This window comes from Miscanthus floridulus, chromosome 18 (genome assembly GCF_019320115.1).
Source record: "Miscanthus floridulus cultivar M001 chromosome 18, ASM1932011v1, whole genome shotgun sequence".
In the NCBI taxonomy this organism is placed as follows: Eukaryota; Viridiplantae; Streptophyta; class Magnoliopsida; order Poales; family Poaceae; genus Miscanthus; species Miscanthus floridulus.
The window spans coordinates 101,257,078-101,279,630 of NC_089597.1; the positions used below are offsets into that span (position 1 = coordinate 101,257,078).

Consider the following 22,553-nt stretch of genomic DNA (forward strand, 5'->3'; position numbering starts at 1 on the left):
TAGGGATTGGAGAAATGGGTGGGTGGGGGAGGGGTGGGGGGATGAGGGGGAAAAGAGGACGAATGGCCGAGGGGTGATGAGGGAGTGGGGAAATGGCGGCTTTTTTCGGTATGACGCGGGGAAATCCTTTTGGCGCGTCCGAGGGTAGGCAATTTTATTTTGGTTTTTCCAACTTTTTTGTGTTTATTATTATTTTATTTTTCTATGTACATTTTGTTGCCAGAGTTTCAATTATTATATTATTGATTAATGATCATGACATAAAAGTTTCAAATGTGTTTTGGCAAAGTGGTACTATACATCATGTACAAGCATGAACAACTCTCACTTAGTTATTAGGTTATATGTTAGACATGTATGCCTTTGCGAGGATGTGCATGACCACTTTCTCAGAATTAGTTAAAACTTTTTTTTTCATTATTGTACACCAAATTGAGGTGTCCATGCAAGTTTGTAGAATTTTTTAGCTAGTTTAAGGTATTTTAACAATTATGCTTCACTAATCCAACAAATAATGACAGAAATAGGCAAACTTGGTCAGAAAATTGCATAGATGCACACAACATCATAGTTTGGCTCCATAAACATCCCATAAAAATTTCAAATGATTTCGACAAGGTGGTAGTATACATCTTGTACAAGCATGAACATGGCTCACTGGTGCCAATGATATATGTGAGAAGCAATATTAGTGCATGCCCATTTTTCTCAAAATCATTTCAAACTTTGTTTTTAGTAGAAGCAATATTAGACTAATTAAACATCTACGAAAAAATGGACCATAGAGAAAAAAATAAAACAAAAAATGTTGGCAAATAAAACAAAAAAATGTTGGCAAATAAAAAATTGGCTCCAACAGGGTTCGAACCTGGGAGCTCGGGGTGAATCTCAAAGAGCCTTACCGTTGCGCTACTCAAGTATGTTCGGTTGTACTCGACCACACTTTTACTTAAACCAAATTCAGTTAACGTTCTTTTCCATACCCCCTCCATCCCCGTGTTCTTTCCTCAATCCCCTCATTCCGTCTCGTGCTCCCCAGCCACAACCTCCGTCCAATCCCCTCAATCCGCCACGAGCTCCCGACGTCACGGTTCGGCAGCGCGCCCTGCGGCCGCTGTTCGACAAGATGCAGCCCCGCGAGTCCCCCGAGGCCGCCGCAGCGCGCGCCGTCCGGGAGGAGCTCGGCGCCCGCGCCCGTGCCCGGATCCACGCCGAGGTGGTCGATGGCGTGCCCGAGGACGGAGGCCGCCGCGGCGCGCGCCGTCCGGGAGGAGCTCAGCGCCCGCGCTCGTGCCCGGATCCACGCCGAGGTGGTCGATGGCGTGCCCGAGGATGGGGAGTTGGAGACTGAGGAGACCGGCAAGGACGACGGGGGCGCCGGCGCCGGCGCCATCACCGTGAATTGGATGGATGTGATTATGTGGATTTTGTGGTATATAACTTTGTTGGATTATGTGGATTGTGTGGTATATAATCCTCCAGGTATATAACCTTGTTGGATTTTGTGGTTGGATGGATGTGATTTAAGGTACCCAGATAAGATTCTTAGATGTGATTCAGAGTTGGACCAGCAACCACGAAAAATTAGTTAATTTGCTATCAGTTCCAATTAGTTCATTTAGAGTTGGACCAGCAACCTTGTTGGATTTTGTGGTTGGATGGATGTCATTTAAGGTACCCAGATAGGATCAGTTCATTCAAATGTTGTGGTGTGCTTATTGAGCAAACTTGTAGGCTAAAGTTTTATCTTACATAGCTTTGTCATATTCGATAGCTGATAGTGTTCTATTGTTGCCCATTTTAGGAATTCTGTGGAGAGGCGAACGATGGCGCTGGTGACCTAAAGCTTACTGATTGACTTATTGGTGAAACAACATTCAAAGACCGTGTAAGAACTGAATGCAAAGAATGCAATGGAGGAGTCCTCACCTTGGCACACTCTCAGCTTATGGGACTAGTCATTACTTCTGAATTTTGCTAGTATCCCCAGTACAGAAGCCCAATCTGAATAGAGGTGCCCAACCCGAAGCATGAAGCCAAATCTGAATTGTAAATTATAGCTATGAAATATGTAAGTAGAGTTCCCACTGTTGTAAATTATGTAGATTGTAACTAATCAATGGAATTGAGTTCCTAGTCCAAATGTGAATGTATCTGAGTTTGATCATGAATCTGAATGTGAGCCCAAATCTGAATGTGTGTTTGAGTTTGAATCTGAATTTGAATGTGTTACAATGTCAATCTCTGTGGCTTTTATGATGGGTTGGCTAGGGGACAACAGATGTGCTCGACTAAGCTATAACGCAGCACATGTTTGGTTGCAAGGAACAGACTAAGCTCTGTACCATCCTTGAAGCATGTTGGCAAGCATGTTCTAAATAGTCAGTGCATATGTAAATGAAAATAGAGAAGGCAAAAAAAGAATAGGTCCATACTAGAATTTAGGATAATCATGTTGCAATAACAGATCCTGAATGGTTGAAAAAGCATTCTGTTGCCAACAAAATAAATACAAAAATGTTGGGAAAACCAAATCAATAGTGGGACATGTCACTGGTCCATACTAGAAATAAAAACAGTACGTCAAGGTCCATACTAGAGATCATCATCTTCATCGTCTAGGGACATGTAACCATTGTTCTCATTTCCACCATCACTACAGTACTGCTCTATTGTCTCATCTTCCTCCTCATCCTCACTATCTTCATGAATAATAGGTTGCTTCTTGCTTTTTATAAGGTGTTCTAAATTTCCTTCAGTTATAGTGGCTTCTCCACCTTGAATATTCTGCATGACCTCATTTTCAGCACCTGCTTGCACTACATGTTCAGTATCAGAACCATACTCATCCTGATGCACATCATGACTATCCTTATCTTTTTCAGACACATCATAAATATTCCTATGTTCAAATTTCTGCACAACTCGCCAATCTTTACCTAAAGATGTGTCTTGCAGGTAAAATATCTTTTTCGATTGAGTCGCTAAGATGAAAGGATCAGTCTTGTACCATAATGACTGCACATTGATGGATTTGAAATGTCCGTCATCTCGAAGGCCTCTCGTCTTGCCTTCTAGATTGAACCAATCGCATCGAAATAGAACCACCGTTCGACGGACTTGCAGATTCAAGTTATATTCCAAATCAATTACCTCTTTAAGGACTCCATAAAAATCTACGTCTTTCCCATTATGTGAACCTTCAGTCAGTACACCACTATTTTGTGTCAGAAGGAACTTCTCACGATCCATAGTGCTATACCGCACTCCATTGACCTTGCAAGCTGCACAAGTCTTAACTCGCAGATCTAGGCCACATGACAGTGCCCACAGTCCTTCGCTAACTGATTCTGGATTCTCCTTGCGTTTGTTCGCAATCTGTTGCAACAAAAGTAATCAGTTCAGCAAAGACATATGGATACTAATTCATGTACTGAACCTACAAACACAATGTGTAGTGACTTACATGGCACTTAAACCACTTTGCAAATCCTTTTTCAACCATTCTATCAACATCACGTGCACCTTGCTCCTCTAGATCGGCCCTGTACAAGCTGCAGGGCAAAGTTTAGTCATAAGAATATTTTAAAATTAAAAAAAACTTAAACTGAAACATCTAAATGATACTTACTCCACATATTCCTCAACTTTGGCACAATTATTTAGCACATACCAGACTAACTTATTCAGGACAACATCATCAATGTACTGCCTCCTATCAGATCCAACAAGAGTAACACCATGCTTAAAAACAGAGATGTCATCAGGCAATGGCACCTCTCCAGCACTACCATCATCACGGTTAAATCTAGTGTCAATATCCTCCATATACCTAGAACAAAAAGTTAAGGTGTCACTTGCCATATATGCGTTAGCAATTGATCCTTCTGGCCTACCCCTGTTGCTTACAAAATTCTTCAAAGTGCCTAGCCGCCTTTCTATTGGGTACATCCATCCGTACTGAACAGGTCCTCTAAGCAATGCCTCATCAAGAAGATGGACGGCCAAGTGCACCATGACATCAAAGAAGGCAGGTGGAAAGATTTTCTCAAGCTTGCATAGGATCAATGGAATTTCTTATTTCAGCCATTTCACAACATCAATCCGTAGATTTCTACTGCATAGTTCCCTGAAGAAGGTCCTGCTCTCTGCAACTGCTTCATATACATCCTTCCTCACCAGTCCTCTTAGGCCAGTAGGTATGATTCTTTGTAGGAGTATGTGGCAAGAATGTGTTTTTAGCTTTCCCTGGATCTTCGAACCATCTGCAGTTATGTATCTTACTAGGTTAGCTGCATATCCATCAGGAAACTTGATACCTTTGAGAAACTTGCAGAACGTGATTTTCTGATCCTTCCCCAAGACATACGGAGAAGGTGGAGCAATGACTGAGTTGCCATGCTGCTGCAAGTGAAATTCAGGTCTTATGCCCATATCATACAAATCTAGCCTAGCATTGGTTGTGTCCTTGGTCTTGCCCTGTACATTGAGTAATGTGCCAAGAATGTTTTCACATATGTTTTTCTCTATGTGCATCACATCGAGATTATGTGGAAGCTTTAGATGTTGCCAGTATGGCAATCTCCACAACCCAACTTTGCGGCTATAAATCCTTGGACCCTCATTACGCTTCCTTTTATTCCCAGTAATGTCAGGATGCTTCCCTGGCCTGACATCTTTCACCTTCTCTAGCTCCTCTAGGACCTCCTCCAAAGTGAACTTGCCTGGCTCATCTTTGTTTTCACGCTTACCATCGAAAGCCAAGCTTCTTCGCCATGCATGTCCCTGAAAAAGGTAACGACGGTGTCCAATGTAACTATCTTATTCCTTATTGCCCGAGACAACGGATCCTTGTCGCAATGAATACATGCATAATAACCTTTTGTTGTTCGCCCTGATAACGTGCTCAGTGCTGGATAATCATGTATACACCACAGCACGGCAGCGCGAAGGTCAAACTTCTTACCAGTACATGCATCGAAGGTGCGGACACCCTTCCATAGATCGATCAGGTCTTCAATTAGGGGCTCAAGGAACACATCAAAATCCTTTCCTAGAGACTTTGGACCTGGGATGAGTAATGCCATACAGCAGTTTGCTGGATTCACGCATTCCCATGGTGGGAGATTCAGGGGTGTCAGAAGCACTGGCCACATACTGTACTGGGTACTCATGTTGCCAAATGGATTGAATCCATCGGTAGCTAAGGCAAGCCTCAGGTTCCTCGGGTCGGATGCAAAGGTTTTTTCTCTCCTGTTGAAATCCTTCCATGCTTCCCCATCAGCTAGATGGCTCATTATATTGTTGACTGGCGTCCTCTTTTTTTGGTGCCATTGTGTTTCCTCAGAAGTTCGCTTTGAAGCAAAAATTCTTTTCAACCTTGGCAAAAGTGGAAAATGCCTCAATACCTTGTGTGGAACCCTCTTGGTCCCAGTTTCATGTTGCCATCTAGATGCCTTGCATACTGGACACACATTGTCTTTAGCATACCTCTTCCAAAACAACACACAATTGTTTGGGCACACATGGATGTTTTCACAGCCAAGACCCAATTCTCTAAGATATTTCTTGGCCTCATCATATGATTTTGGCAACTCACTCTGAGGGTATCCTTCTGACAACAACTTGATCATCGTGGAAAATGCTGTATTCCCAATTCGATAATGAGACTTGATATACAACATCCTCACCAGAAAAGAGAATTTTGAGTGCCTAGATCCTGGGCTAAGTGACTTCTTCGCATCCTCAAGGACTCTTGCAAACATTGGTTGTTGTCCCTCTGCCTCTGCCGCAGCATACAGCTCTCCTATCATCTCTAGTACTCCGTGATCCTCATCATAGTCATCATCGGCCACATCCACATGTATCCCAAAGTCATGATCCCTTCCTTTGACCTGCTGCTCCAAATTCTCAACCACTTCAGTATCCGCCGACTCCCCATGATGAATCCACCTGGTGTACGTAGCTGACATTCCATAAATGTGTATATGGTCACTTGCATCATGCTGAGACTGCATTTTTTGATTTAGACATCTGCTGCATGGGCAAAGTATCTGGCTGTCTTTGGGGTATCTTTCACTAACAAATTGCATGAACTCTTCAACTCCTTTCACATATGCAGGTGTGAATGGTGCCCCAAAAATCCAGCTTCTATCCATCTATTTTGACAGTATAATAAACCTTGTACTCAATCCTTAAATTCTAGTAATAAATTCAACAAAATTTAAAACATATCAAAGACATGCTTATATTTAGAAAAAAATTGAATACAAATCAAACCTTGTACTTGGCGATCCTCTGCTCACGCGCCACGCGCAGCTCTGCTCGCCGACGGTGCTGCTCTGCCCCACGCGCGCCGCCGCTGCCCCGGCGCCGATCTGCAGCTGCTCGCCGATGCTGCTGTTGTGTCCTAAGCGCGCCGCTGCTACCCGGCGCCACTCTACTCGCCAGCACGGCGCTGATAAGTCGCCGGGGATGCCTCGACGCTGGGTATAGGACCACGGACGCCCTCGCGATTGGCTGCCAGGGACGTATACGCGATCGGCCGCCAGGTGCGACGTCCTCGCGATCAGCCATGATGCATGTGTACGGGCCCGTTAAACCAATCCATAAAAAAAACAAAGTATCACATAATGACTAGATAAAAGGAAAACATGTATGCTATAGACATGAATGGCTGTGCGTTCCGGTGGTAAGACACCTACCTATTAACCATGAGGTTCCAGGTTCGAACCCTGCTGCGGCCTCCTTTTTTTGCGCAAATAAAAAGGAGGGGAATGCTGCTGGTCGAGCTGGGCCATGGGCCAGCAGCACCACGTGTTCGCCGCCATGTCCCGCTGGTGGGACCGCACGCCATGTCATCGACATTTACTCAGCACAAAAGGAAAAAAATGTATCTTACAATCATAAAAGCGCGTGTGTTCTAGTGGTAAGGCTCCTACCTGTTCACCAGGGAGGTCGCGGGTTCGAACTCAGGGAGGAGCAATTTTTTTGCAAAAAAAAAATAAAGGGAGGGGCAAGCAGCTGGTTGACCTCAACCATGGGCCCGGGCGCCACGTGTTCACCGACACGCCCAGCTGGTGGGACCGCATCACCATGTCATCGAGGTTGGGACCCGAAGGTGGGTCCGCATAGCCACGTCCTCAAAGTGGGACCCGACGGTGGGACCACGACACCATGTCCTCGAGGTGCAACAAGAGCCAAACAATCAATGACGATTTAGTTTTTGTTATTGTATGACGATCTTTTCCTTTTCGTCATTATTCTTATTGCCAAACCTCCGTCACTTGTGACTGATGACAAACCAGCAAATTTCGTCATAGAATGCTAGCATTCTGTGATGAATTTGGTAATCGTCACGAGGGAATCGTCATTGATTAGCACATTTCTAGTAGTGAGAATGAGATGAAATTTCATATGCTCACGTTCATGAATGCTTGGATGATGCTTATGCTCATGAAGTGCAAGTGCCAAATGCAAAGCTTAACACTAGTGTGTTACATAATTCCTAAGTCATCCTTAATTATAAGTCAAAGCATACATTGATTAGTGCAATTACACCTAGTAATCATGGCTAAGATCATCTTCATATCTACACATAAGGGATATTACTAGGGAAGAGTAAGAACATAGCTTACCTTTCTTCGTGATCAGATCCTACATGCTACCTACATCAGGGAGTGGATTACAAAGGACTCAACGGGAGTGTCACGTCCGTGATCTACCACATGACCCAGAATATAGGGTGTATTCATAGGTAAACAATGTATAAGCACCATGCTTACACAATGTTGACCACCCACCCATGGTACCTTAGAGTGAGTGCTATATGAACTTATGCATGAACATGATGATAATCCAACTATACTAAGCATATAATCGAAGTAGACAATGAACATTATAACGAAGAACATAAATAAGATGAATACTAATATTGTCATAACAAGTGTAGCAAGCATATAAAAATAATGGAGATACAAAAGAGAGGGGGTACAAAGATTATACCAAACCACGCTCTTGACACGATCGGGAATCCAAGCGAAGCCTACCTGCCTCCCTCTAGACCTAGCCTAACTAGCTATGCCCTAGAATATGATGGAGCTCTAAGGATGATTAGAGTTTCTATCTTCTCAAATGACTTGATGCCTTTTGGGGGCAGGGGCCAATATATATAGGCCAGAGCGTCCAACGTGAGCCCTTGGATCAAACCGGCTTAAGAAATGGCGTAGATGTAACCTATGAGACGGTGGAGAATCGACATTGCGATGAGGCTAACAGGTGGGATCCTAGGGGGTTGGGCGGCCTCTACGTGGGGCCGATCGGCCCCACCTGGTGGTGTCTCAGCTCCCACTTTGATGTGGAGTCCTCTCGGGTCTTCTAGAGCCTTCTAGTGTCCATTTCATGGAGGATAAGCGTAATTAAATCTAACATGTAGGTCCACCTTGATGGTTTTCTGGATAAACCCTACAGAAATCATAGATTCACTAAAACTCATGGAATTTATTAGTTTAAACCCCTAGACCTTTGTTAGTGATCTCAATTGTGCCCTTATGCATGTAATGGTTGTCAACTACCATCAACAGCGAGCTACCACCAATCTAGAATGTAGGGTACATCCATGAATAACCGAGTCTAAGCACCATGCTTACACTATGAATACTACTTTAACCTATGATCAATAGATTAAAGTACTCAAAATAGTCATGAACCTGATGAACAATATAAACATGATGCTTACTTGAATCAGAAGTTGATTACCAGAGATGTCTCAGAAGCAACCCCAAGTAGAACTTGGATCCACCAAGGTACAAGCCATAGAGAGAGCACTGACAGGCTGGCACTTCCTCCAAAGTCTTTCCTCAGTCTCTATCTCACTATTTCTAGTTACAAGACTAGATCCTATGGAGGACTAATCTTCTCTTGTTAGCTGGCTCTGATCTTGATGAGGAGGATATGAATTAGGGTTTTAGGATGGCTTCAGGGAGGGGGGTAGGGGCTGCTATATATAGGGGGAGACATCAATTCTGAGGCCTTGGATCAAACCAACTTAAAACAACAGCGTAGATTTGATCTTTAAGGCAGTGGAAAACCAATATACGAAGGAGAGCCCAATAGGTGGGGCCCACAAGCCAGCTGACGTAGTGGTGGGGCCGACCGGCCCCCATGTCAGCCACTCGGCTTGATCTTCAGTGGAGAGTCGTCTGGTGTCTTCTAGAATCTTCCTAAGTCGGTACCATCATGGATAAACTTGGTTTACTTTAATGAATAGGTCCACCTTGATGGTTTCTGATTAAATCCTCCTACAAACACAGATTCACCAAAACTCATGGAATTTATTAGTTTAAACCCCTAGACCTATGTTTGGTGATGGAATTAAGTATATATGCAGGTTATATTGATGGTTTATAATTGATGTTAATGACCGTCAACAATGTTCCTGGCGTAGTAGTTAACAGCCTCCTCAGCTGTGTATGCCTCGATCATAGAGCCCTCCGGGTAGGCACGGTTAAGGATGTATATGTTTAGGGTCAACATGAACCGCTCATACATCCACATCTGGTGTAGGTACATGGGGCCTAGTTCCTATATCTAATCAACCATGTGCATCATCAAGTGTGGCATAATATCAAAGAAAGATGGTGGGAAGCACATCTCGAACTAGCAAAGAGTCCCCGTGATGAACTGTTTTAGGCCAGGCAGCTCAGCTTCATCGATGACCTTCTATGTGATGTAGTTGAAGAAGTAGGACATGCATGTGATGACCATCTTCATGTACTCTACACTGATAGCCCTGATCATATATGGAAGGAACACCATGAGCATGACATGGTAGTCATGTGCGTTGAAGCTGGTTAGTGTGAGGTCCTTCATGGAGACAAGGCTCTTGATGTTGGAAGAGAAACTAGTCAGCACCTTGACACCCCTAAGCCACTGGCACATGACCCTCTTCTCATCTCTCATTAGGTTGTAACTCATGCCTGGAAGGGCGACTTTCCTGCTCTGTGTCGCCGGTGTGGGTGAATTTCGGTCCTGATGTCCTGGTTGACAAGATCCATCCGTGACTTCAGGCCATCCTTCATCTTAGTCCTAATGTCTAACAATATGCCAATGGTGCTTTCGAAGACATTCTTCTAAAGGTGCTTGCAGTCGATGGCATGGGGCGTATCTAGCTCCTTCTAGTATGATAGGTACTTGAAGAAACACGACTGCTTCTTGAAAGGAATGGGGGCGATAGGTGGTTACTCCATCTTATCCTGCTTCCTTTTCTTCCTTGTCACGGTCCCATCTTCCTCTTTCTTCTTCTTCCCGAACTCAACATCTATGCCCTTCACCATGTCAAACACCTTTTGCCCGTATCTCATCCTTTCCGGCTCATCAATTTGAGGCTTGTCATGGTTGTCAAAGTACTTATTCATCGTAGCTACCTGGTACCTCTGCTTTTTGACGAGGAATCGCCTATGCCTCATGTACACCATCTTCTTGGATGCATTAAGGTAAGTGTAGCAGGTACCATCAATGCAAACTACGCAACCTGACTTACCTTTGATCTGCCCCGATAGTGAAAAAAAGACCAGGGTAATTAGTGATGGTGAAAAAGATGATGGCTTTTAGAGTGAACTCCTTTAGGGACGCATCCATCATCTTGACCCCTTCTTCCCATAGTATCTTCATGTCCTCCATGAGTGGCTCTAGGAACACATCTATATCATTATCTAGCTACCTAGGTCCAAAAATAATCATGGTTAGTAAAAGATACATGTGCTTCTGACATAGCTAGGGAGGTAGGTTGTAGATGGTGAGGATGACCAGCCAAGTGTTGTGTGAGCTACCAAGGTCACTGAACGGATTCATCCTATCGGTACTCAGAGCGAACCTGACATTCCTCGCCTCGTCGCCAAACTCTAGGAACTTGGTGTTGAAATGTTTCCACTGCTTTCCATCAGAAGGGTGCGGCATCCTTGGGGCTCCTGAATATAGCACACAAGTGATCGATCACGGGTAGGTACCACATCGATAGGGTTGGACTTTTCCTCTGCATGTAACCCTCTTCTTCCTCGTCCTTAGGAGACAGGATCCACTTCTTTGTGGTACTCTTCTTGGCCCTCTTCTTCTTCTTTGGCCCTCTCGAGGCTCCCCCATCATCCAGGTCCACATCACAATCAGCATTCCTCTTGTATCGACTCATGCCACAGTGCGGACAACTCTCCAAGTTCTCATACTTGCCCCAATATAGGATACAGTGGTTATGGTAGGCATGGACTTTTTAAGCTTCATCGCCACTGGCCGAATCAACTTCTTTGCCCAATAGATATTGGTGGGCACCTTGTTACCCTCTAGGTATGTGTTAGCAAGGATACATAACAGGTCATTGAAGCTAGTGTCGGACCAGCCATGTCGAGCCTTCAGCATCAGCACCTAGAGGTTAAAACGGAGCGCTATCCAATGCTTCAGACAGTCCTTATAGAGGGGATCAATTGTTGCCTACTTCATCTCTCTGAAATTCACCAGCCACCTCGGGCTCACAAATAGAACATTGTCATTGTCAAGACGGTTAGCGATTGACTCAAAAGCTACACATCATTGGCCTCCATCACACCAGCTGGCTCACCGCCATCCCCATCATCACCACTGCTGTTAGCCATGTCTTGGAGCAAATCATCCATCGTGATGTAATCATGATTTGCATTGTCCCTAGTACCATTGCCCTACCCACCGGATGCTGTTGCTGAGAGTTGTTGTTCTACATTCATCGCCGCCGCTGTTGTCGACAAGTTTCTTCTAGATGCACCAGCACTCGGATCCTCTTCTTCCCCGTGAAACTTCCAGACAGTGTATTCCTTGATGAAACCATACCAGACCAAGTGAGATTTCACCACATTATCTTCATGGGTAAGAAGGTTCTTGCAGCTCTTACACGGACAGATGGGGTGTTCCCGCTTCATACTCAGATGATGCCTTTTCGCAGTGGCAATAAATTTTGTCACATGATCTAGGTAAGCTTGATCCAGCCTCGATGTCTTATACATCCATTCCCTACCCATGACTGCGAACACCTTACACACACAAATAGTGAAAATGGCGCATATAAGTAGAGCAGTATGGAAAAAAGGCAGCCGGGTAGCTCTAGATTTGATTTCTCTCTCCTCCATATAGATCTAGATCTAGATCTTGAGAAAAAACACCTAAATCATGGAAAAGAGAGAAGATTGAGGGTTTGAGAGCAAAAATCAACCTCTTGTAGTGCCCCCTTCAACAAATCCAAGGGCAAAACCTCTCCCCCTAGAAAATGGCCACTTTTTAGGGTTTTGAGGTCAAAACCAAAAAAATGGAGGAGGAGCCATGGGGAAGAAGGGTGGGTGCGGCTGCATTTATATCCTAGGCTTAACCGAGGTGGGCACTACAGGGAAACTACCTCGATTAATCGCCTATTAACTGAGGTGGTTGCTTTAGAACAAACGCCACGGTTAATAGCTTAATCGAGGCGGTTGCCCTAAGCCAACCTCCTCGGTTAATAAAGATTAACTGAGGCGGTTGAAGTAGGACAACCACCTCGGTTAATGTAGGGCAACCGCCTCAGTTAATAAGCATTAACCAAGGCAGTTTCATTATAGTGCCCTCCTTGATTAAGCATTAACCGAGGCAGTTGCTGGCCCGGCTGCCCTGCCTCGAATAACCAGGGCAGGCAACCAGGCCAACCGCCTCGGAGCCCCAAAGTGAAACACTGTGCAAAAGATTTTTTGTAGTAGTGTAATTCCCTATCACTAGATTATATTACTTGTTCATTACTTGTGCTAGTGAGTATGTGTTGCTCTTGTGTAGCTAGTTTACTTGTGTAGTTAATTAGTTCCTCTCTAGCTTTGCTTGTGTACTTAAGTATCTTAGCTTTTGTAGCTTATTATCTAATAGTGCTAATGTAGTGGTAGTAGCTTGTGCTTTGTGCACTTTGCGTACTAGCATGTGTAGGAGCTCTCTTGTGCTTACTTGACTGGTAACATAAGTTTGTGTGACCTTGCTAACTAGAACTGTTTAGGTGAGCTCCCTCAAGCTCGGCACCTTATACATAGCTTGTAGGATCTTCTGTAAGGTGCTTGTGATAGATAAAGAGGGTATAGTCTTGGCTAGACCAATTAGTTTAATTTCGTATTTGTTTTGGTTGGCCCTAGCAAATAGAATTTAGGAAGCACTATTCACCCCCTCTAGTCGGCTTCTTGTTCCTAATAGGGATGTAGCGCCAAGTAGAAGAAGATAGTACCTTGGCTTATCGCAGTACCTTTCATGATTAGTTAGCCACACTAGGGAAATGTTGGGACCTTGAGGCAACCCTTATCCAGGCATAGACAGGAGGTTCATCCTAGGCTCCTATGTGGGTACAGTTGCCACCTCTACAGAGATTTCTTTGAAAGCATAAATATCCTCAGATGATATCAATTGTTCTTACTTCTAGTTTCAGAGTAGTGAGAGTATCTAGACCACTTTTACTTGAGCTATTCATATTTATACTTAACCATTATTTGCTTTTAATTAAAAAATATCAACTCAAGCATAGCATGTCATATTCTAACTCACTCCATGCTTTTTGAAATGATTGCAAATTCCTATTAATTACTCCTATTGCATCCACCAAATATTTATGTTGAAATAAGTCCTTTCAGTACAATCGTACTCATGGTACAACCATTCAGCTATTTTTAGGTGCCAATGACTCGGTGATCACTCAAACCAATCTTGAGTGAAGTCAACAGCCTAGTGAAGCAAGGGATCAACATCCCCAAAGCTGTGGTTAACTCTGATGGAGGAGCATTGTGCAAGCAAACATTAGAATTTAGTTTATGTATAATAATGGAATTTGTTATACATGGAGTTGTAACTAATTTGAATATTTTACTTTAATATAAATTGTAAGGTTTCTAAATGTTGTTAGGTGCAATTCCTTTGCCCGATGAATCTTGTAGGACGTGTATGTGGCATGTGTCTCTACAACTTGATCGTGTCATTTAAGTTGTGCTAGTGGAGCTCATGGATGGTAACTCCAGGGATCCTACTACGATCATCGAGTTAGTGTTGTGTTTGCCAAGAGGATGACACGTGGTACTAGTCGGGCGGTCGGGGTAGATTCCTCACAATGCAAATGTCATTCCTATAAGTTTGGGTGCACTGGTTGGGCAGATTAAGTAGTGCTTGGTGGGGATGCTGGCTAGAATTGCTGCCCGGAGGAAAGGGGAAGGGAGGGGATGGAGGGCACACAAATTGAGAAACCATGTCCGTGGTTGATATGAGTTACACGGATAGTAGAGATTGCTCCAGATGAAGCAATGGTAGTCATTGTATGAAGCACGATTTTGTGAGAACAAACACCATATTATATGGCGATTCTCAGCAATGAGTACACTAGTCTACACATGCTCAACCAAGAGGGAAACAATTCTAAAAATAATTCATATACATCTCCTGATAAGCACTATAGACACTACATACATTTCAAATAAATCAAACTAATTAGAATTCTCGCTACCAAAGCCAGGATCCCTCTTTTGCCTCTTTGTTGGAGGCTCATCGTCGATCTCCTCCTCATCTACCTCACCATACTAGTGCTCATCATCCATCGTCCACGGAGACCCAGGTGGGTTGTCTTTGCTTGAGCCCTAGTCACCATCACTCTCCTAGTTCAGTGTTGTGATTCTTTCTCGCTTGAGGAGCCATTGTCAAGGAGCTTAAAGGATGTCATGGTTATAGGGGAAGGAATGGAGTGAAGAAATGAAAGTGGAGGTTTCCAAAGGGTAGATGGCCTCAATCTATAGAGAATTGAGTGAACCTCTCTAGCTTCCCAGTGGCATTGATGATAAAAAGGGTCTAGGTGTCTACGAACACACCAAGTTTGAGACATTAGAGAGACAAATGATCAAACACTCGTGATGGTACATGGACACCAGTTCATCTTTCCTCTCTTCCCTAGGTTGGCCTAATAAGCCCCAAAAGTAGGTACACCTAATCTCATTTTGCTGACAAGATTAATGGGACAAAATAATAATGTTAACCACCAGCAATAGTCTTGCTCTCACCACTAATTTGACATATGGTCTAGCAACAAAACACACCCTAGTTATCACCACAGGATTGTACGTTGAGCCAATGGTGAAAGAACTTTTCATCACCAATTTAATTGGCCACTGTGCCCTACCGGCGATGAAACAACTTTGCCATCGATTCTATAGTAAATGGTGGCGATAAGGGTGTGGGGATGACCATTTCTATATGTGGCGGAACTGCCTAATTGAATACCCTCCCAAGAGTACTTATCTTCTATTAGACACTAAGTACCCAAGAGAGTGCACTAAATCGTTCTGTTCCGTCGAGCACACCCCAATGGAGAACTCAAAAATCTATATTTTTCCATCATTTCCTATCTCTCACGAGTGATAGGTACTCACTCGACTTCTACCAAAATCCTTAAGCACAGCAATCTACACGATCCTGACATACTAGTAGGACTCATAGGATAAGGATATATATATATATATGCAAGTGGGTTTCATTCAACTCCTTAAAACTTAATGCACAAACATAAGATAAAGTACAGAATAATAGGGGCTATGCACCGGGGCTTGCCTGGGTAAGATATACCCAAAAGTTAGCATTCCATCATGATGATATGATCATCAAGGCACCATCTTTTCCGCTACTCCGATCATCTCCACGATCTATCATTGTTCCTATTATGACATACGTGGATGTAACGCAGAGACGTAATTAATCAACGGTAACCACAACTCTTAAAATACGATTATGCCTCTCAAGCTAATGAGCTAGCTCTAATGACTAACATACTAGGTTACGTACCATATTGTCGAGTAAGGCTTTGTTTTCCAGAAAATGTTCTAGTTTTAAAATCCCAGGGTGTTTTGGCATTTTATTGATTAAACATATATATATATTTGAACTAGAACTCATTTAGATACCTTAGCAAACTAATTATTATGGAGCTACAAAAATTATAGTGAGCACCTAATAATGTTGGGAATTTACTATGAAAGTTTCAGAGCCAACACCATCACCAATTTATCACAACAATTCCTACAAGTTTATATTTTAACAATATTAAGCACCTAAAATTCATTAGATCACTCCTAAAAATACTTATGAAGCTATGTGAACCAATTATACTAGTAGATAGATCATGATTTTAGGAACCTAACAAATTTAGTTTCACAATTTTTGGTTAACTACACAAATTTATATTAAATTTACAAGTTTAAATTAAAAACTAAATTAGAAAACGCTTTAGAAAAAGAAAAGGGTCGGTGGCCATCGATTCGGCCCAGTAGCCCCACACGGGCGTGGCTGCATGCATGTCATAGCAGCCAAGTATGGCCCAAGGCCGGGGACGCCTGCGTGCATTGGTTGTTTTACATAAAAGCCCTCGAGCTTTTAGAGATTAATGTGAATGCTATGTGCACAATTCCTACCAACCATGGTTTTGCGATCAAGCCCTCGAATGTTTTCATCCTCACCATGGAGAGGTCCCTGGAATCCCCGTCCTCATCAGTGCAGAGGCTGACGGTGTAAGGCAACTACACTGGGCAACCTAGGCTCGCTACGATAGGAGTAAGGGGTCGACCACCATCTCCGGCTAAACGCGCAAGGTTGGGTGGCGGTTAGGGACTCAAGGACACACTAACATGAGCTGCAGTGGTGAGCGGCTACCCACGGCAGCGGCATGGCTATTCCGATGACCTAAGTCCCTAACAGAGGGGTGGAGACAGTGGGAAAGCATCAGAAACTCACCGTGGACCATGCTACGGTTCGGTTGAACCTAGGGAGTGCTAAGGTGGTCTGGCGACGTGTGCCTGTGCCACATGGCGGTGCTCCAAGCACGGCACCGACGCATCACTGCACCCACGACAGAAACCCAGACCAACCTAACTCAAGCACTAGCTAGAGGGAATCAAGACGAGTCTAGAAACATGACCAATTGAGTCCTTTCCCCATGGGTTGGGACTTACCCTAACCCACTAGCTGTGGTGGTGCTCGTGGCCGGTGGTGAGCAAAACCCAAAATTGGTCGTAGACAAACCACTGCTGGACCCGACGAGAACGGAGCACCTAGCTAACTTCCTCTGCTTCTCACTGACGCAAGGAATTGGGCTGGGAAGCTTTGAGTTGGTGATTATGAAGGGGAAAGGAGAGCAGCGCACTGCCACCGCAATATCGTAGGGAGCGGCCCCGACTGAGGTGACCCGACCAAGACCCGACAAGGCATGGCAGCACAAGGACACAACAGCACGAGCAAGGGCAAGGGTCGCATGGTTTAATGCTCGAGTGGAGCCTTTAGGGGGTGCCTATGCGGCCATGTGCATGCAGCAGCGTGACCTTGTGACGTGGCAAGTCACGCCACGACGCCGAGAGCAGAGCTAGCTAGGTGGGTTGAGTGGCGAAGGGCGAGCGCTGCAGTGAACAAAACAACAAGCAGACAAGGTGTAGCCCTACATGTGCACTCAGACGGCACCACGGTCGGCAGCATCTCACGCATGGTGGGGAGCTGCTGTGGCCACACCTTGCCCGCGCGGGTAGCCGACGGCCACATGGCTAGCCAGCGGGACAGCGGTCACGGCCATAGGGTAAGCCAGCCAACACGTGCCGCAGCGCATGGTAGCAGCGGTCGGCAATAGTGTAGGTAGCTCGTGACAGTGCGACACTAGACGTGGTGACCATGTCCCTGGGCCCGAACGGGCGAACCAGGTGCTTGCACAATTTTTGGAGCACGCCAAACTTCAAACCCAGCTCGGTGGAGGTTCAACCAAAGTTACCAACATAGGGCCGATACTAACACCTAGCTGGCAAAGTAAACCATGCTCCTAGAGAGCGACTAGAGAAGGAAATGGGAGGATGCCAACATGAGCTCATCGCGTTGAACGCCCATTCACAACCAAAGCCCGAAACAAAACCAACAGCGTGTTCTAACAAAGTTAGGGCAATTTTTTGCGATGCCACGACAACCCCAACTCATCCGTAGGCTACACCCTGCTGAAGCACTCACCTAGAAGCAACCAACACACTACACCACAGCACCGCTTCACCGTCAGACATCTAACGCTAAAAATTATATTTGGCGATAGATGATCTGACGTTAAAGATAACTTAGAGACCATCTGACACTAAATCCTCATTTAGCGATTTAGTGTCTGTCGCTATAGGTATTCATATTTAGCATTGAACCGTCTATCGCTAAACATATGTATACCGTCCCTCTGTCTATCCCCAAAAAATAAGTGGGCCCCACCTAGCTCGAGCGCGCCACTTACATTGAGCCCCCGCGCCCAGCTTACATCGACCTCGCGCGCATATTTTAGTCGGTCCATGTGTACAGTGAAAACCCTAGCCCCCAAATCCCAAATCCCAAATCCAGTGAAGTCATCCCGCCAACCGCCCTCTCCCTCTCTTCCCCCATGCACGCTGCCCTCTCCCTCTCTTCATGCATGCCGCCCCCTCCCTCTCTTCCCCCACGCACGCTGCCCTCCTCTCCTAAGGCCGGATCCACGCCGGGGCAACCTCCTTTCAACTCCTATGGCCTGATCTACGCTAGGGCGACCTCCCTTCAACTTCCTCGGCCAGATTGCAGTGGGGGCTACCCTTCTCTCCCCCCCCCCCCCCGATAGGATCCGCGGTGTGCCCTCCATTGCTGGCAACAGCGCCTCCATCGACTCATGGTAGGCTATGGGAGGATCCACATAGTGGGGGCTGCCCTTCCTCTCCTCATGGCCGAATATGTGGCGTGCCCTCCATTGCTGGCAGCGGTGCCTACATCGACTCATGGCGGGCTATGGGAAGTATTGGGGCTATGTTCCATGGAGGAAGCCCCACATCGCCAGCCCCACCTACCTCCACCGTTCTCCGCCCCATCTTCCCCTCCGTCCCTTCCCCAAGGCTCAGAATCCCCACCTCCAGCGGCCACGGCATCCACTCTGCAAGAAAGGTGAAGGCAGTGGTTGTGTGCTAACAGGATCCTTTGAGTGTTTTTGTAGGTTAGAGGAACATGCCGATCTTTGTTTTGTTCTTCAACTCACAACTTTGGTCCTCTTGGATCTCTATTCTTTTCTAGAGTCCATCAGTCACCATTTGGTCTACAGATCTGTAGGCCAGCAGCAGGGGTGTAGTAGTAGCTCAACTAGATCGATTTTTCCTCTGTGCTTGGCTCATGTGCAATAGCGGCAGCCTAGGTTATTTTCTAATACAAGTTTCATTGGCTCAAGTTATGCTTTATCTTATTATTAAATCACTAGATTTTTAACTCCATTCTTGTCTTGATTTTTTATTTAGATAGCTTGGCAAATATGCTTATGGGGTTGCAGTAACTTAATCAAGTATTTATTTGATTGCTCTCTTGAACCGTGGCTTGTTTAGTGGTCAAAGTTAGCACTTGGTTAATATTTTCATAGTTACTAAAAATTGTGTTGCCTCTATTTCTATGCTTTCACCCAATAAAATCATCATAGGTTGTATGACCCTTGAGGCATACTGACAGTAATAGCAGTTTGCTAGCATTGGCTTTAGTTTGCCTATGTGTTGCAGTTCCAGTTAGCATTTGATTACCTGATAGCCTGAAAAGGAATTTGCATATAATTTCTGCTGTCTGGCTTAGTTTTGATTGAAAGTTTATATCTTAGTGCTATTATTCATTCAATCACATATTTTATTTCTGGGACCTAGCAGACCTCAATTGAGATCCTAGTCTCCTGTTTCTTCTATAAGCTTGCCCTAAGAGCAGGAGCGCATCCTGTTATCGGCCTCCTATAATGGCAAACTTCCATAATGATCACTTGTTATATTGCTAGGAAGTAGAAACTTCCTTGCTAAATCTAAGTTGTTCTTTTTGCTGGCAGGTGAGATCTATGGGAATGAAAGGGACTTGAGAGGTTTTCTCTTATTTGGTATTTGTGGGGGTATTAACCCCTATACCCTTATGGCTAGGCTTGGGCTGGCCCAGATTAGGGGGTCTGGTCCACTGGAAGACGACGTGCAGCCCGGCCAACCTGTTCGGAGTCCCGCGCAAGGAGTCAAAGCAGATTTGGAGATCAAGCAAGATCCTGGTTAGTTAGAATAGGAATCCTTATCCGGCCACCTATGGTAATTGTAACTGGCTAGGATTAGTTTCTAGATCTGTAACCCTGCCCCCCGGACTATATAAGGCAGGCAGGGGACCCCTCTAAAAAACATCTCTCATTGACATACAACAATACAATCAGACATAGGACGTAGGTATTACGCCATCGCAGCGGCCGAACCTAGATAAAACCTCGTATCTGTCTTGCGTCACCGTCTTGTTTGTGGCTTACGCATCTGTCTGCCGACAATCTACTACCTTGGGCATACCCCTAGGTAGACTGCCGACCATATTTCATCGATAGTGGCGCGCCAGGTAGGGGGTGTGCGTACTGCTCTCCAAGCAAACAAGATGGTCATCATCTCCGGCTCTGTGGCTACGCCGAACGGCCTCATGTTCACCGTCGGCCAGATCACCTAGACCACTGGCTCCGACGACTTCATCGCCATGATCATGGAGGAGGCGCGGACTCAATCCGCGTCGACCACTGCTTTGCCTGCATCGACTATGGCTCCGACCATGGGGGATCTGGCTCCGACCACGGTGGACCTGGCTCCGACCACGATGGATCTAGCTCCAACCACGTCTGCATCGCCTTCAGCCACACCGACAACCCGTCGTCTGCTTCCTCGCTACAAAGGGAAGCAGATCGACAACACCGACCTACTCGACTCCATCGATCGGGTCAGCACCGAACTTGCTGAAACCCTAGCTCTGGTAAGTTCAGTTCAAAGTCAACCTAATGAGCAGGTAACTGCTACCCACAATAGATCTACCCAACTAGCTCGGGCTAGTCGTCCTGCATGACTCGGTATAGATCTCGTGGTCATATCTACTCCTAAAGGGCACTTCGCTCATCGCCGGCTAGCCTCCACGACGGGTCTCTGGCTCTCCAAGTATGAAGCCTTGATGGAGAACTACCAGGCCCAGCCCTACGGCCTGTGAAACGCTGCCTCCAACTACGCGTACAATATACAACGCTGCTCGAATCTGTGTTTTGTACTTCGACCTCGGCCAAAGCCACACAACTTCGTCAACATGGTTCGGACTGAGGATTATCAGGAAGGATCGGTCCACATAGTTCAAGAGGGTGGCTCAAGCTCTTTGTCTGGCACCGCATCTAATGCCTCTATTCGCACCGAGCTCTAGAATCATGGTGATGAAGGCGTCGAATACGATCTGGATATCCCAGACCACGACCTGGGATACCTGTGATTCCCGTCCTTCCCACCAAGGCAAGGAGACTTGATCAATGTTGTCAGTAATGATGAACCACTGGCAGTTGGCGAGATGGAACAAGAAAGGCTGGCACGCAAAGCATGCAATATTGATCGGTTTAATCACCGACAAATCGAAGCTGAGGCGGAAGAGGAGGCCCGACGCAGAAGGGTCCAGCCACACGATCTTAACAACGCCTTTGATAGGGTGGGGGACAAGCAGGTCTTCAGGACTCCAAGCACCAACGTAGCCGTTGCTATGGCGACAATGCAACGACTACCCAACACCCTGGAAACTCAGGCAGTTCGTGATGATATACAAGCTTACCTGACAGCTGCCATGGCCCAGACCGCAGAAATTGTAAATCAAGCCCGGGCACCATCCGTATCAGTTGAATCAAGCCACATTTGCCAGTACTCAAGTCGCTCAGCCACCCAACCAACATGGCTCACACAACAACGACCCATCAGACAACCGTCAAGGCGGAAACGGTGGCCATGATGGTGGTCGGGATGACAACCGCCGTCGGGATGACAACCATCGTGACTTCCGAGATGACAACCGCCGAGACAACCGTGATAATCACCACGATAACCACGGTCGTAGGGATAATCGGGGGGCAACCGAGATCGCCATGATGGCAATAACGATCTCCACCATTACCTCAGAGAACGCGATCTGCGCGATCGCATCAACCAAAGAGCTAACGATCGTGCATCCCACGAAAGCTATCGCCGTATGGAATATGATACTACCCACGGCCCTCTGGGTTTGAAGCAGTTTACTCTGCATCTTCGCCAAGTCATATGGCCCAAGAACTTCAAGCTCGAAAAACTTTAGAAGTACGATGGCAAGGAGAACCCTGAATTATGGGTCATGCTCTATGAAACCGCATGCAGATCAGCCATGGCTGATGAGCACATCGTGTCTAACTACTTCCCAGTCGTTGTTGGTCATGCATGTCACCAATGGCTAGTCAGCTTGCCGGTGAACTACTTCGATTCCTGGCAAGAACTCAAGCAAGCTTTCATCGACAACTTCATTGCCACTTGCGAGCAACCCGGCAACAAATATGATCTGCAGCGGATTCGAGAAAGGAAAGATGAGCCACTACGCGAGTACATCCGACGTTTCTCGGAGATGCACATCAAGGTCCCATCAATCTCCAACAACGAGGCAATCGAGGCTTTCGTCACTGGTCTCCGCTTCCACGATGCCCTATGGGACAAGCTCCTCCA

At 45.7% G+C, this 22,553-nt stretch overlaps 1 protein-coding gene across 1 annotated transcript; it reads right to left on the reverse strand.

The window, feature by feature from the left end:
• Positions 1 to 4,077: 4,077 nt before the first annotated feature.
• LOC136524271 (uncharacterized) lies at positions 4,078 to 6,576 on the reverse strand. The gene is made up of 4 exons (XM_066517703.1): positions 6,280 to 6,576; positions 5,159 to 6,158; positions 4,836 to 5,068; positions 4,078 to 4,785 (listed from the first exon to the last, which is right to left on the reverse strand). Exons 1-4 carry the CDS (start codon positions 6,574 to 6,576, stop codon positions 4,078 to 4,080), a joined length of 2,238 nt encoding a protein of 745 aa, XP_066373800.1.
• Between the last annotated feature and the right edge of the window lie 15,977 nt (positions 6,577 to 22,553).